The sequence below is a fragment of the Convolutriloba macropyga genome, chromosome 10 (genome assembly GCF_964194025.1).
Source record: "Convolutriloba macropyga chromosome 10, txConMacr16.3, whole genome shotgun sequence".
Taxonomy (NCBI): Eukaryota; Metazoa; Xenacoelomorpha; order Acoela; family Convolutidae; genus Convolutriloba; species Convolutriloba macropyga.
In genome coordinates this window covers 55,141,956-55,157,618 of record NC_134477.1, presented here as the reverse complement: position 1 = coordinate 55,157,618, position 15,663 = coordinate 55,141,956, and the positions used below count along the sequence as shown (strand labels likewise).

At 36.1% G+C, this 15,663-nt stretch overlaps 3 protein-coding genes across 6 annotated transcripts in view; all 3 read right to left on the bottom strand.

The window, feature by feature from the left end:
- The window catches only part of LOC142348211 (isochorismatase domain-containing protein 2-like), a 346,917-nt gene that overhangs the window by 96,477 nt on the left and 234,777 nt on the right, over positions 1-15,663 (bottom strand). The gene's annotated exons all lie outside the window — the stretch shown is intronic.
- LOC142348210 (stromal cell-derived factor 2-like) overlaps positions 616-15,663 on the bottom strand; it is a 213,076-nt gene continuing 198,028 nt past the window's right edge. For both annotated transcript variants that reach the window (XM_075399475.1, XM_075399477.1), the window contains exons 5-7: positions 4,593-4,732; positions 1,916-1,997; positions 616-897 (exon numbers count right to left, since the gene is read on the bottom strand). In XM_075399475.1, the coding sequence (XP_075255590.1) occupies positions 690-897; positions 1,916-1,997; positions 4,593-4,732 (430 nt within the window). In that variant the 3' untranslated portion in view covers positions 616-689. The remainder of the gene's footprint in view (positions 898-1,915; positions 1,998-4,592; positions 4,733-15,663) is intronic.
- LOC142348206 (SEC14-like protein 2) lies at positions 8,168-15,584 on the bottom strand. 3 transcript variants are annotated; one of them, XM_075399468.1, is made up of 7 exons: positions 14,698-15,584; positions 13,958-14,067; positions 12,823-12,960; positions 12,116-12,282; positions 11,303-11,541; positions 10,866-11,049; positions 8,168-8,474 (listed from the first exon to the last, which is right to left on the bottom strand). In XM_075399468.1, the coding sequence occupies exons 1-7, from the start codon at positions 14,870-14,872 to the stop codon at positions 8,243-8,245; spliced, it is 1,245 nt and encodes a 414-aa protein (XP_075255583.1). In that variant the 5' UTR covers positions 14,873-15,584; the 3' UTR covers positions 8,168-8,242. The 3 variants fall into 3 exon arrangements, with proteins under 3 accessions (XP_075255583.1, XP_075255584.1, XP_075255585.1); XM_075399469.1 differs by having other exon boundaries at positions 10,872-11,049; XM_075399470.1 differs by having other exon boundaries at positions 13,958-14,033; positions 14,698-14,735.

Here is a 15,663-nt window from a genome sequence, read left to right as displayed (position 1 = left end):
TTTGATAGCATTAATCTAACGTAACGGGGGAGGGAGATGAAGCAGTACCAAACACCATATCATTACAAAGAGTATCGTCGAGAATTACTATATGGTTCTTTTATTGCACAAACCACTCATCAAAAAACAACACGCTTATTCACTCATGATAATAAATGAGCTGGAAAAAATCGATGCAAAATTATACTGATATTAATTTCTAATATTCCCGGTGCTAGAATAGCTAATAAAAAAATTCTTCATAATTTCACACAAGTAAAGAAAACAAAAATTTATTAACCAGTTTATCATATTCTGACCAATGTATGCTGGTGGTTCGATTCAATATACTGAAAATCTCTTAATAAGTCACCTCCGAAAATTACTTCAATTATATTTATTTTAAGTCTCAGTGGACTAAATTTCATTTATTCGCCATATATATCTTCAGTCAATATAGTTTACAACGATATGAAGAACAAATAATATATCACTGTGCCAGGTCAAATAACCCAATGTGATAATACCCAAAAAAATTACCCAATAATTCCAATGTGAGAAAGACATAATACTACGCAGGAAGAGAAAAAAAGTTTGATTTACTCAAAACAAAAAGCTAAAATTAGAACTTTTGGGTATTTTGACATTGGGTAAATGTGATGTAACCGTATTCACAACATCCACACTTTTCGAACATTCTATAAATTTCTCTACAGCTCGTCATGCTCTTCGTAGTCATCATCATCCTCATCGTCATCTTGATTCTTTTCCTGGAAGCGAATTGGGTCGTCCGATTCCTTAACAAAGACACCCTCGGCAGTTCTCCAACCACAGTTCCGATTGTTCCTCTTCATGGCTGCCACTTCGTACTGTCCTTTGATTGGTCGTCCGTACACACTTCCAGTAGCAGCCAGGAACCTATATCACAAACCCTGTTTTGGTCCACACTCAGAGAATTGACTAAATTCTCCTTTACTCTATCCGTAAAAAGATTGTTTCTGAAGCTGTCCGAGTAAAAATTTTCCAGAAATTTTTGAAATTTTCTGGGCATTGATTGAGGCGCATTGATTTTTGCATGCAAAAAAATAACTATTTTGTTTTAGATTGCTCCCAACAAGCGTTTCTGATACAAAAAAAGAGGGTAAATATTTCAGATGCTGGTTCGATGCAGAGTCCTAAATAAAAACAATATTCAATTCAATCATTCAAAAACCAAGCTTTTTTTACAATCTTAAATTCTGTCAGTTCAACTGCTGAATCTACTTCTACAATAATCTACATTTCTAATAGTTCAGTTGAGTTGCTACATTCTAACTTAACCAAACATAAACCGACAAATGTCGGATGGGTGCAAAAAACCTCGACCCCACCGTGTTTCGAACCAGTGACCTACCAATCCTAGCCACCCGAACTATCCACTGCTCTACGCGTCACCTAATCTACCTATGCTGCAATCGATTTTATATTAGCAACAAGCTTTACTTCGGAGCACTAGAGATCACTCAAAAATGATGAACGAACGCGTAAAAAAGTCACTTGAGAAGTCAAAGAATGTTCTAGAAGAAAAGCGCAAAATGGTCAAGCGAAAGATTTGCATAAAAAAAAGACACACACGTTTACAATAATTGCTATGAGCTGCGTTCAAGAGCAATTAATAACAATCTGTACATTCAATCTTTCATACTCAATCAAAGATATTCAGGGATCAATTAAAAAAATATTGTCTGTTCATGACAGCCTTTAAGCTTAACAAAAAGCGGACGGCATATTTCTGGAAAGAGCCAGCGCAGAATTGCACAGCCGTACCACGTGGACCCTTTTGAAAATGCGTGATTTATGAAGCTGGCTAGGGATTGATTGTAACAACAGAACACAGTTCCGACATTTTCAAATGTCAAAAAATGAGAGATTTCCAGTTGGAAGGTTAACAACTTACATGCCAGTGTCAATGTGTTGGAATTTGACATCATCGTCTCTTCTCCACAGGTCAGAGTCACACATCACTCGCCAATTGTCACCTATAAAACATAACCGAAATATATAACCACTACTGAAAATGAAAGAATGACACCAATTTGGGCGCATTTTTTGTTTGATTTCTAGCAGTAAACTGCCACCAATTCATTTCAGTTGCTTGAAAATGTAAATGAGAGAGAAATTTAGATCACGCAAAACAAAAAAGTCCAGGACGTAGTCTTGAAAAGTCAAAAGGGTCCAACAAAACTTTTGCGTACTTCAATGAGTGAAAAAATTTGAAAGCCAATCAATTGAAATAGTGAGTGAAGTAAGTCACGGGTCATCGTGAAAATCGTGAGTAATGTAACACAAAAAACGTGACCAAAAGGCAAACCGAATTTAAAAAACACAGCAGGAAAAGTCCTGATATACAATTGAAAGAATTTTCAATGACTAGTCCCAAAATGGACTGTGAATGGATTGGGAAAACGTTTAGAAGAAATCCGATCAAAAAACCGAAAAACAAAGTCAAATTGCCAAATGTGAAAAAAAACCAAAAGTGGGAAAACGAATTTTTCCTCAAACACCGTTTTGTCACTCTCCTTGAAAATTCGAGTGATAATATTTCACACCTCAAGACCACTCGCTTCTCCGCTGCACCTCCCGTTTCAGCGTAACAAAAATCATCAATTTATATTGACTTCAAAAAAATGAAGATGGCGTGAACAGCTCCTAAAAAAGACACCTCCCCAATAAAATTCAAAATCTTTGAAATGTAGAAAACCAACCGAAGGCAACTAATAGACCCAGCTATCGCTTTGAGGAAATTATTAAACCTGCTTTAATGCAACGGGGGAGGGACTGCAATTCATTAAGGACAGAAGACAGTACTATACAGAACCCAAGATTTGGGACTGAAAAAAAAACAGAAGTCGCCAAAACTGCGCAAATCAAATTCCCTACTGCTAACGAAAAAGTACATACAAAAGGAACCGAAAGGAAACTTTTGCCCATTTCATGACGTCTGATGTAATTTGCTTCTTTTCTACACAATAAGTGTGAAAAACACGTGCGTTTTAACTATATAGCTATAAGCTAATCTCGCTATTACCAACAATCTGAGAAATTTTGAAGTTATAACCGAATACTGCAGTCCCTGATCGGTCTTAGTTTCTGAGAGAAAATCAGATCGGTTTTCAGAAAAAATAAACGCGGTTGATGATATTGCTACTTTGGTTGAAAAAACTCACCAAGTGCGGCAAGCAGAAGTAATTCGGCAAGAAGTAAGTTGATATAAGGAAAGCATTTAACACCGTCGATCATAAAATTTAGTAACAAGTGTCATTATGATTTTCGCAATGAAATGTACAAACTAATTGCATCGTATCGAAAACAATTCATCGGAAAAAGTCATCGCCGCAAGTAGTAGAATCGGGTGAGCCCAAGACACTATGGTGAGACCAATCCTATTTCCTGTCTACATAAACAGCACTTGCTTTTCAATGGTAGGCGCAACGTTCGCTTCGAGAAGCAGTTTACTCCGGAAATTCAAGCACTTGAATCAGTAAAAGATTTCAAACATTTATGTTTGCTTATTTTATAGTTAACTAACTTTCGACAGCATGTAATCCACATTGAAAAATATCTTGTCACATTATGTGGCATTTATTACAAGCTAAAAGAATTCAAACAACGCGGCATTTAATCCAAATTTTTAAAAGTTTTAATACGCCGATTATACAATATGGAGTTCTTCTCTATGGGGCAACTTCTAAAAATGTCAACTAAAATTTATCTTCCACAAAAGAAAATTTGATGCGCTCGTCTCCTAGAGAGAAAAAAATTTACAGTGTTAACAAATATATACATTTGAACTTGTTAAGACACTTGTTAGTGATCTTCAAGAAGAATGCAAAATTGGAACACTGTCAAATCTGCTAATCTGCAGAGAAAATGAAAATTTTTCAAATGCTAGATCTAAAAATTGTTCAAATAGCAATGGATCAATCAATGCAAAATTCTTTGTATAATAGAATAACTAAAAATATAAACGCAGTTTTAAACTTCAAAACAAAGTGGAGAAAAAATAAGTCTCAGGGAGCACGAGACAGGTAAACTAGCGCTTAACTTATTGGACAATAAAATTTTGAAAATGATCAGTTAATGGGAATGATTTTCACCTGACTTTCTACAAAAACCTTGTTTAGGGTATTTTAAACGCATTTTTATTTTATCCACTTTTGGTCACAAAAATGTAACTTATTCTCCGCTAGAGGCACTTGAAAACAGATCAGTTACACCTAATAATGTACTCTTGATTGGTGTGGTTGTGATTTTTATGTTTATTTATGTAAAAGGCGTACTGTTTTGTTTTTGTAAAAGTATGTTTTTGTTTCTGTAACAACCATAAACAAATTACTACTCTTTTCTAGTATTGCCCACACTTCAGGCCTCTGTTTAATTTAAGTAACAGAGAAGAGCTCAAAAAAGATCCGAAACCCAACGATGTAGCAATATTTCTACATATTAGGATGTATACCTATGCTGTTCTTAACGAATCAGTTATAATTGATTGCATTGTATCGGGTGACAAGAAACGTTTCAGGACGAATCCAAATCCAAGACGTAACAATATGTTCGCATATTGGGATAATTACCTGTATCTGTCCGTTTCTCCTCGAAAGCACTGACTTCCTGGTTGGACTCCGTCAGCGGAGCAGAGAAGTGGTGTGAGTGGAGGTAAGTGTTTGTGTTCATGTGCAACAGTCTAATGACGTCACCACATTGCACTGCAGCTCTAAACACAATATTTTGTTGCTGTTGTTGTAGATTCGTAACATACTGTGTTCGGTGTATAATGAAGGCGGAACTTCGGTTTATCGTTCTCAACCAACCGTTTATAGTAACATTTTTAATATTGAGTAGTATTAATGATACTGATACTTGCAAATACCACACACTCAACCTCAAAAAAGGTATTAAGGCAGGTGTAACATCAAAATGCCGCACTTGGAAACTAACTCCGGTTGAGGCCGACGAATTCTTATTATTTCGCAAACCAAATTGCCTTTTTCCTTCAGATCTGGAAAACATGAATTCAAAGCAGCTCAAAACAGATCAAATTTACAAAAACTACTTTTTTGACGTAAATATTTTTGATTTAATTTTTAGTTGATTAGTGGCTGAGGTGCATACATTCTTACCAGTTCATAAATATCTGGAAAGTAAACAAGCTGTAAAGCTTATCCGACGTACCTCTTGAAAACGTTTAAAGTTCTTATTTATAAACTGTTTTCAAGGAAGTCAACTCAGTTGAAAAAATCAAAAAAATAATATTGATAAACCATAGCATTGTATAATATAATGATAATAATATGATATAAGTAGTATAATAAAACTTTAGTTGTATTCATAAAAGAAGTAGTCACAGTTTAACTAATGAACAACAATATTTGAAGGAGAGGGTTGTTTAAATAAATAAGCGAGGATTTACAACACTTAATACTTCATGCCGAATTCTGATTAATGTTTCTATTTAATTCATCAAAATTGGTGACAATTACTCAATTATCAATCTTCCTGAAAACGTTTGAAATTTTAATTAAACACAGAACCTCCAAATCTAATCAAGAAAGGTGACTCCACGCTAATAAACTTTGGAAAAACCCATCAATTCCTATTTAATTACTTCATCAAAAATACAACAATCATAATACAAAAGCTACATTTAATGCCTGAGAAGATAATTAACGATGAGACATTAATTATGACAGAACATAATCCTAGAGAAACAAAGCTGCTCTAGGTGACACATAGCAAAATTTGCAAAAAAAGTCACAACTGATTCGAAATCTACTATTGATCTAAGCATGCGCGCAGTTCTAAAAACTCAGAATCGAAATGATCAGTTACAAATATTTGCGCCAAAAATATTTGCAAATTGCAGTGGTACTGTTATTCATAGAACACTGATAACGGCAAAACCTTCGTCATCGGAGAAACACTTCTTAATTGATAAGAACTTCGAGATTTTAAAAGCTGACCTCCCCAACCGTGACACGGTTTTGCATTACACGTAAAAACTCTTTTTTCAAAACTCACGGATACAAAAAAATTCAAAAACCTTCAGAAATTCCATAATCCAAAATGCCAGACCTCCGAAAGATTTTCTTTTTGGTTTTTTTCGTGTTGTGATTTAATTCATGTTGCGTAACTAATCGCATGTAAGCATTCTTCATGAATCAAATCTATTAAAACACTCACGTGCACATTTTAAAATGCCGAAAGTCTGCAGTGCCAGAAGTTAAAATGCCAGAAGTTGCTACTTAGCCAGAAGTTGACTTCCGTTGACTTTCGTCATATCAAAACGTGGGCGTTTTGTGTTTTAAGCATGGTTTACTGACTCCGCGGCAGACACTTTGAAGTTCTGGCTTATTATCTCGAACCACTTCGCGGTTCTCGATAAACGCCAGAAGTTCTCACTGACTTCAAGCAGAGTCACTTAACCATTACATAACCGTACATAGTACTAGAGGATAGCGACTAGGCGACTAGCACAAGATACAAGGGAACACCTTGAAATGTCAAACCCAGAAGAACTATTTAAAATATCTCCATCTTAAAAAGGCGCGTAAGCCCCCCCCCCCCCCCCAACACATATGCCAATACACTCAATTTTGATTTGGTCGAGCATTGAGTTACGATGCGCAATGGTAATTACGCGTCGTCGAAAGGCAGGGAATCAAAAGATTCAACAACACAAATTGTAATTGGGACAGAAAAAAAACGGTGGGGGGGGGGTGGCAGAAGAGCTCCAAATAAAAAAAACGGGGGGGGGGGGGGCAGAATAGATCCAAATATATTCTGACAGATCTGCACTAATTTTTAAAGGTGAATATCACCAACAGGTATTTAAGGTTTACTATCTGTCAATCAAATTACCAAGGCTATTAAGCACTATTATAAACCGTCCCATTCCTGACATTTTCACATAAAGATGTATTCAATCTCATTCATCCTTCTCTGCTTTGACTTAATTCCCGTTTTCCTGCAATGATATCTGCTTAAATGACAACAATAAACAAAATAGGCTCTTCGCTTAGCATCGATTAACCTTTTGACTAGTTTGAGTAAGAAAAATAGTCTTCATACCGTTTTTTTTTAAATTAGGCTAATTACCTTTCTACCTGTCATAACATACAAGTAATAACCACCTAATGTATTACGCATACATTCGTTAATAATGCTTTGAAATAAAACAAACATTAACTTGATGAACAACCATTTGTTTAACAAACAGGAAGCTTCAAAAATGATCGTGCATACATCGTTTAGACCTCAAATTTATCCCTCCCATATCCGCAATTACTACTTTTCCCGCCACGAATTTCGATCACAACGGTGGCATATGGCGAGGTGAGAGGACAGTGGGGGGGGGGGGGGGGTTAAAGGATATTGCTGTTTCCGCTACACCTTATTATATAACAGTCTTCTTTAAAGGCAAATATTTGTTACGCGATTCTTTTCAGCAATTAAATCAACTCAGACACCAGGCATTGAACAGATTGAAATATTTCTTCCCCTTAATTGATGTTTCGCCGAAATATGCAGACTTTAATCCCAATTTTATGACGAAACGTGAACAGAACAGGGCCTTGCTAACGAGGAAAAGAAAATAGGACAAAAAGCAGCCGATTCAAAAATTAATGATATCGCAGAAAATGGAAAAGGACTGGAAGTAATTAAAACAGGATAAACAAAGAGACAGTAAATTGTAAATACATCATTATGTCTTTAAATGTCATTTTCGGTAATAATAGCAAAATCGAAACACTCGAGTTCTGATTCGATCCAAAAACGTCACAGAACACAAAGAAATTTACCTGTTGCAAAAACGCTATCGCTGAATACAATTTTAAATTTCTCCACAAATTCATTAAGGAAAAATTTTACATTGAATAAGCGAACATTAAAAGCATTAAAATTGACTATATTCGTAAAGCGTATCAACTAGTCGTTAAAAATTTAAAACTTGACAAATACAGTCATATGACAAACAAATTCAATAGACAATGATAATGATGCATAATCATACAGTTGACTACGTGTCAAAATTGAGTTTATTAAGTTTGACTATATATTCCAAATCGTATGTCCCAATTCGGGTTTTCCCATCATTATAACCCCCCCCCCTCCCCCCCCCCCCAAGAAATTGTAGTCTCCATTATGGCATATTTATGGTAACTGCGAGAGGTGCTAAAAGTTATAGGCTTGAGGGCTATAAAGGGAAAAATCCTTCATTTCGTCTTTATTTTGCATCCATAATCGAGTAATGAAATCTGACCGTTTTCTTCTGACACCAACTCAGCTTATTATCAAATGCCAACGTATAAGAACCGCTTTTCTCCAACTCAATCGAGTCTTGTACAAGTTGGAGGTCTGAGCTGACTTTTGATTTCTCCTTGATCCAGGTAAACGATTTTCCACCATCGGACATGCAACTGATGCCGAAATTGAGGTCACCACAATCCGTGTAGAACCTGCAAGGTGTTCGAGAAGTTCACGGCGGTTCAAAAAATATTCTAATAAGTGTATAATAGACTACTGTTTTTCGGCGGCGTATCGAGTTATTAATATATTAAAAAGAAGCTGGTAGGCCATAGTGAAATCATTACCAACGAGTCTTCGAAAAGTAATAATTTGATTGGGAACGAAAGCTTAAAAGAATTTAAAAGTTTGCTGAAGTTGCATTACTTACAGAATACTAATGTTAGTGCTTTATTCGGAAAAAAACCCGGTAGATTGCCAAAAAATAGCCGCCATTGATTCCGAAAACCCGGATTTGGATTGAAAGAGCTGAAAAAAAGCAATTTGAGCAGCAGAGAAGTGAAACTGGCCAAGAGAAGTCAGTAATTGAAGAGCTAAAACAAATTCATTGACACAAACCAAAAAAAGACCCTGCTTCACTTAGAAACGACTTCATAAACCATTTGCAGTAAAGTTCAAAAACAGAAAAAGAGGTCAAATTGCCACATCTATACACAAATTAGGTCTGAAAAACAAAAAATTTGTTCAAACAACATTTTCTCTCTCCACCTCAGAATTGGCGTGAAAAAAATGCACGCCACAAAACCAATCACTTTTTCTCTCAATTTCCTGTTTCGGCGTGATCAAAATCACCACTCCAAATTGACTTCAAAAATCGCAAAAAAAGTGTGAATATAGCAAAAAACAGCGCCACAATCAATTCTGTGTTTTGAATTCTAAAAAATACAGGCACGCTATAATAGGGCGGCTATAAAAACGAAAAAAAACGAATCTGGTTGCCTGTTAACCCCTGAAATTGGACGGGTATCTGTAACGACCAGAGCAAAAATATTTCCCTAATGAGAACAACCCCCTTAAACTAAGGCTTCAGATTAAAACAAAGTACTGAAGTTTGGGGCTCTGTTTAAGTTAACTCCATTAATAATAAATAGTGAATGTAATTGAAATTTAAACCTCCTCAAGTTATGGCAGAAGTTGTTTTTTCGAATAGGTGAAGCCAAAAACCTATCATACAAATCACCAAAGAGCAGATGGAAAATCGAGTGACAAAGTGTTTCGCGCACACAAATTAAAATGCACTGCAGCAGAAGATACCAAAAAGGAAGTCAGCTGTTCGGGGGAGTCATCGAAGGAGACGACGAATTTAAGAAATCTACAATTAGATCAATAAAAGCCTTGCTATCGCTCCGAGGCTATTAACAAAAACCCTAGCTAGTAAACTGCCGAAAACATCCACCATCTATTCCATTGACTGGTTTCATTCGACTAGATTAGATAATTATTCAGCTGAATCAAAATTGGAGAAAAATCAAATTAAAACTAATACCAGTTAGCAGTTCACTTTGAGAAATTTCGATAACTTAATGCACTGTCTTTAAACACTGAATCTCAGTGCCTGAGCTTTATTGACACATCCTGTGAGTCAAAAATCAAAAGAAAAAGTTGTGACTTCAGTAAAACGTGTTCCAAAAGGTTGAGCGAATTAAAAACATAGCCGGACAAGTCTTGACATACAATTCAAAAAAATTTCCAACTCACATCAACTAAATGAAAAAACTATACTCAGAAATGAATAAAAATTGAATTGGAAAACTCTTTAGAAAAAACATAATAATAAAAATTGAACAAAAACAGTAGAAGAAAGTTCACGCAGAAAAAAAATTATCCTGGATAAAGCAAAATTCTCTTACAACACCCACCGTTTTCACACTCTACTTTAACATATGAGATAAAAAAAATTTGCTTTGTACCAAAAAGACCTTCATTCAATTCGTGATAGAAACTGCCCAAGAGCAATAAAAAACTCGATGACTAATAAAAAAAACTTAAAAACGCTATAAATACCACCTGGATATTACTAACTTAGTCAACAATAAACTTTCAGAACAAATTAAAAAATAAGACCACGAAAAAGAATGAAAAGTTGCATGTGAACACAAAATCTCGTTGAACACTAAAAAAACTTTAAAACACTATAAATCCTACCTGGAAACTTATTTTTTCACACCAAAATTTCTCGCTGTGTTTCAAAAGAACGCATGAAAGGAACAAACACTCCCCCACCCTTCTAATTACTCCTTGAACTTCCAGTGTATTTGCTCGTTCACTTGTCAAAAAAAACACGAGGCCTCTTCGAGTCAGAAAAGGAGCGCCTCAAAAATCTCAAACTCATTGAAATGAAAAAAGCGCCAAAATAATAGCCGTCCGAGATGTTAATGGTGGCTATTAAAAACCTATACATTGATTACCAGCGGATTTTTTTAAGAGACTCATAACTTTCCTCTTCTAACTACTACCGATAATAATTTTTCTCTGCAGAGTATGGAAAATACGATCTAATACGATCTGAATAACCGAATACAACTGCATGAACTTCTCAAAACCTGTACGTAAGGACTTGACCACTGCTTGCGTCAATTTCTAACTCGTAGCTTTTCCCAGGTTGCAAGCTGAACGATGCCCAATCTGTTGATAACTGAGATAAAATTGAACTCTTGTACAGCTCCGATGGGACTTTGGCACCATATCGGATCCACTCTTTGCATTCTGGGTCTCCATTACTGTCCACTAAAAAATAGCATACAATTGAAACCGGCAAAGGTGCACGCTTCTCATTAGCATAATATACGACACTCAATTTTAAAAAAATTCAAAATTCACCAGCTTCTCTAAACAACGTTATGACACTGTGACTTGGGGGGGGGGGGGCAAAGTAATGCTGGTAAGGCTAGCAAAAACAAATATGAAGCTCAACCGTCTAAATCTGGTATGCTAAATTTTGAGGTGATGCGGGGGGTGAATTTATACAAACTAGTTTCACCTTTTGTTCCTCCGTAGCAAACAGGAAGTTGATCAGCGTCTATGTATCTTAACAACTCCTCTTTCTTCACAATCAACACCACTTTCTCCTTCGTCGCTTCCGGCAAAAGAGGCCTGAACAACTTGAACCCGATGTCAAAGTATCGTGAAATATTCACAAAAAGTAACTTGTACATCCGTTCAGGGTAGCAAACGTCGAAGAGCTGTTGGACCTTTCGACCACGTGTTAGTTGAGCGGCACTTGTCAATGTGGAAACTTAGTTACAGTTCAACCACAAAGCAAAAACTGTTTAGATTTTCCTGAAGTTTACATTTTCTTCAAACAAATTTTGTAACCGCAACACAGATCGATCATTAAAAAGACCACAGCTGCTATTAACGTATACAGTATACCCCAACCCTAATTACCGTAAATATACCACGTGGAAGACCCAAAAATCCAACCACTGAAACTGAAGTCACTCACTAAATGCCAAAATGCATTCTTTAAATGGAAAAGGTAAAAATGGTGCCTCGATCACAGGAGAACTACGAAAGTTAGGGTACAACCACATAAAAACCGGGTCTTTCCCATTATAGCCCCCCCCCCCCCCCAGCTTAGTGGTCAGATAACTTATAGCCCCCCAATCATTGTAATTATACCATAATGGGGGGGAGCTATAATTTCATGGGGGGGGGGGGGGGGGCTATAATGGGAAAGATCCGAAAATTCTAAGCTTCAAATTAGCAGTGGCGGCAAAAGTGTTCCGCTGAATATTTTGCTGGTATATTTTTGATTGCTGCGAACTATAGCATAGTTTCCATAAGACAGCACCTTAAATGTTCCCATCCGAGATTGTTGACGTCAATGACTACAGTCCACTTATCCACTAACTGTCCGTACACTTCACTCATTTGGTCCATCATTCGCAACAGGTTCTCAAGGTTCCACATTATCTGCTGTGCGAATTCCTCGTCACTCATCGACATCGCAAATCCCTTTCAGTTAACAAGTTCATTTTTTTAGGGATTTTCAGTTAATGTTTGGAACTGTTGCCACCTCCCTCTTTGGATTATGACCATTTATAGCTGGTATTATCACACCCTTAAAAGGAATTGTTATAAATGGACCACAATTATAATATATACGGGTCTCTCCCATTATAGCCCCCCTCCCTCCTCCCTCCCGCTTAGTGGTCATATAAACTACAGCCCCCCATCATGGTAATAGACAATTATGGGCGGGCTATGATTTCGTGGGAAAAAAATTCACAGATGAGGGCTTCGTGGGTGGACATTATTTCAACGTGCTATATTAACACACTTTGCCATGTAATTACTCAAAATCTGCAAATACGACTGAGCGAAATTGGGACAAATAACTATTTTATTTAACTTAAATTATGCTATTGTTCATTGATCACCTCAAACAGCGAACTCCGAGAAAACATACGATATGCATTAACATCACGAGCGCGTGGAAGCAAACGGATTGAAATCATAATAATGGGGGTGGGGGCAAAACAGACATTAACTTTCCTTAACGTCTAAATTTCCAGGGAAGTCGTATACCACAGGATGGCCCTGTTTGTCTCTTCCCACGATTCCATTTGGATAGCACTGTGTGAACACTTCCAAAGGCTCGAATGTTTCCAGGAAATCAGGCGAGTCAACTTCATACTTTTTACACAAGAGCGATTTCCCCACTTTTTATACAGTCGGTTGCATTTGTACAAAAAATCAGCACAAAAATTACTAATTTTTTTAGTTGACATTGAATTATTGCAAAAATTATGTAGAAAAATGGAGCTACACTTTCGGGATTCACGCAATTATTTTCGATATAAGTATGTTGCTATCATTGTAATATATTATTGTTATTTAGTCGGTATTAACCGTGAATTGACCTTTTGTTAATCAAAAAGAAAAGATCAAAAATTTGAAATAATGTTTTTTGTGTGATTCATTTGGATATTGCTTAAATTCTTTTTTGGGAAAAAGAGTTTTAGTAATATCCAATAAATCAGAAACAATTTTTTCAATTCTTTTTCATCAAGTCGGATGAGAACAAATCAATCAGTTCAAGGACAATACCGACTAATTAACAATAGTATATTACAATGATAGCAACATACTTCATTTGAAAAATAATTGCTCGAACCTCGAAAGTCTAGCTCCATTTTTCATTAGTATTCTGTATTTCACTAACTCACAGACCACGAAAAATGAATTGAGGACGAAGAGTCAAATGAGTCAGACGAAAAATCGCTTAAGCGAAAAATTGCATAAAAAAGACCGACAGGACTAATGGATCACTTCAAAAATGAGGAAAAGATTATAATGAAATTAAGATGTCGCAGCTTTCGTGATAATTCAATTGCATTTAAATTCTTTATTGAATTAGGGCAATGGATACGGCGACAACTTTCACAAAAATTTAGCTGCATACTTTTCAGCACTTGGAAAAATCAAATTCTTGACGTTTCTGGGATTAGAACTCTAGATATCAAATAGTTTTAAAATGCTATACATCCTGTTGGTTTATATTACCGTTGAATTTTGATAAACGGTAATAAAATAAAAATATGAGTCCCGCAGCGAATAAAAAACAAAAATATAGTTAAAATAGATTTAACACAACACTTCGATATGGAATGATAGGGGAAAGTGTTCTCGCTTTTCGTCGGTAGGCCAACATTTGTTCATACATTGTGACAGTTTCGTCGACGTTCAACCTCCTCGCTTTCAAAAACCTCAACAGATCGTAATCCGAATGCCATTCCAAAACTATTTGGAGGATCTTGTCACAGAAAAATGGCGGTTCCTATCAAGTTCAAGCGCATTTCAGATCGAACACATGAAATGAAAACATAATGACAACATTTCTCAATGATATTAATACTGAATGTATAAAAATTCCGCTTATACAACTATGGTCGGGTGAATTGCTCTCAAACAACTGTCGAGCTGTTGGTTTTGTCAATAGCCCGTTGCGGGAAGCTAGCTGAAGATTTGAGGGGGGGGGGGTGGTGGACCAGCAGGACCATTAGAATTGCTGCGGCCTTCGTTTGAGAGCAATTTAACAACCTAATCCATCTCTGAACGTTAGACACTATTGCAGCACGGCATTCAAATGGTTGTTAGTTAAGCTGATGCTGCTGTTGTTGTTGCTGTTAAGAGAAGTAACTTTCCAATGCAAAAAAAACAAAAAAACTGAAACTTCTACAAACCTTATGATCCGATCAATTTAAATGTCTCTGAAACACTTATACTTATGACATGTATTTATAGCGTTTAAAAATTCAAATTCTCATCCAATTCAATATCTGAAAGACAACAGAGCTTTTAGAAAAACTTAGCTCAGCTTTTTACCTTGAAATAAAAATATTTACTCAGCAATTTTTGACAAGATCCGACCTTTATCAGCACCAAGTCGCGCTCTAAGCTGGTCAACTGATATTTTCATCTCCCGGTCTGTCACTTGTGGAACATGGTAACCTTTGATCTTCCGCTTGAGGTCCATTTCGATTCCATCTGGGAGCAAAGTTGCAATTGCTGAGCTCATTTGAGATATCAACGATTCGCCAGACATCGTTTCGAGAGTTTTCAAAAAATTATTGAGTAGCTTTCAAAATAACTATTATAATGCAACAAGTAAGGAACTAGTTGAAATGACGTATGAATCAGCTTAAAGTGTTAAATAATGCAAAATGTTAAGACAAAACAGACAAAGAAAGCTGAGCAAAAACTGATAAAAACCAAATTCTTTGTCAAAACTTAACAATTTTTGACAAAAAATTTAACACTTATTAATAAGCTCCAGTAAAATAGTGGCTGACTTGATTGCGTATGAAAACTCGCCCAACTTTCTTTGAAAACAATAAGTACCTTTTGTGGATAGCGTCTTGACAAAAAGTACTTTGGCGACAGACAGACAGTATTTCGGTGACGTCAGTCGTGAAAATTGATTGTATCTAAGAGTTCATTACAGCCACCAATAACAAACAACTTGACTATCAATTGACAAAAGTGATTGTTTTTATTGATGGTTTCAGAGGGAACAACAGGCAAAAAGTAAATATTACCAACTTGGTAATTACCACTCAATCAATTGACCGATGAAGTATTTATTACAACGTGAAACGGCGTCCCAGCACCAACCCCCCTTCAGTCAGAAGTTGTTTTGTATACATATAAGAAGCGTGGATGGAATTAATTTCCATTGATTTTGCATTGCAGCATCTTTACACACTCACTTGATAACTCTTGGAAACTAGTCTTGTCAAAGTTCTTCTGATTAATTTTCATGATACATCATTCTCAGGTTAATTTCTTTCAATTATAAATAAGCATGTCAAGGGAGATGGGGGGGGGGGGGTGAGG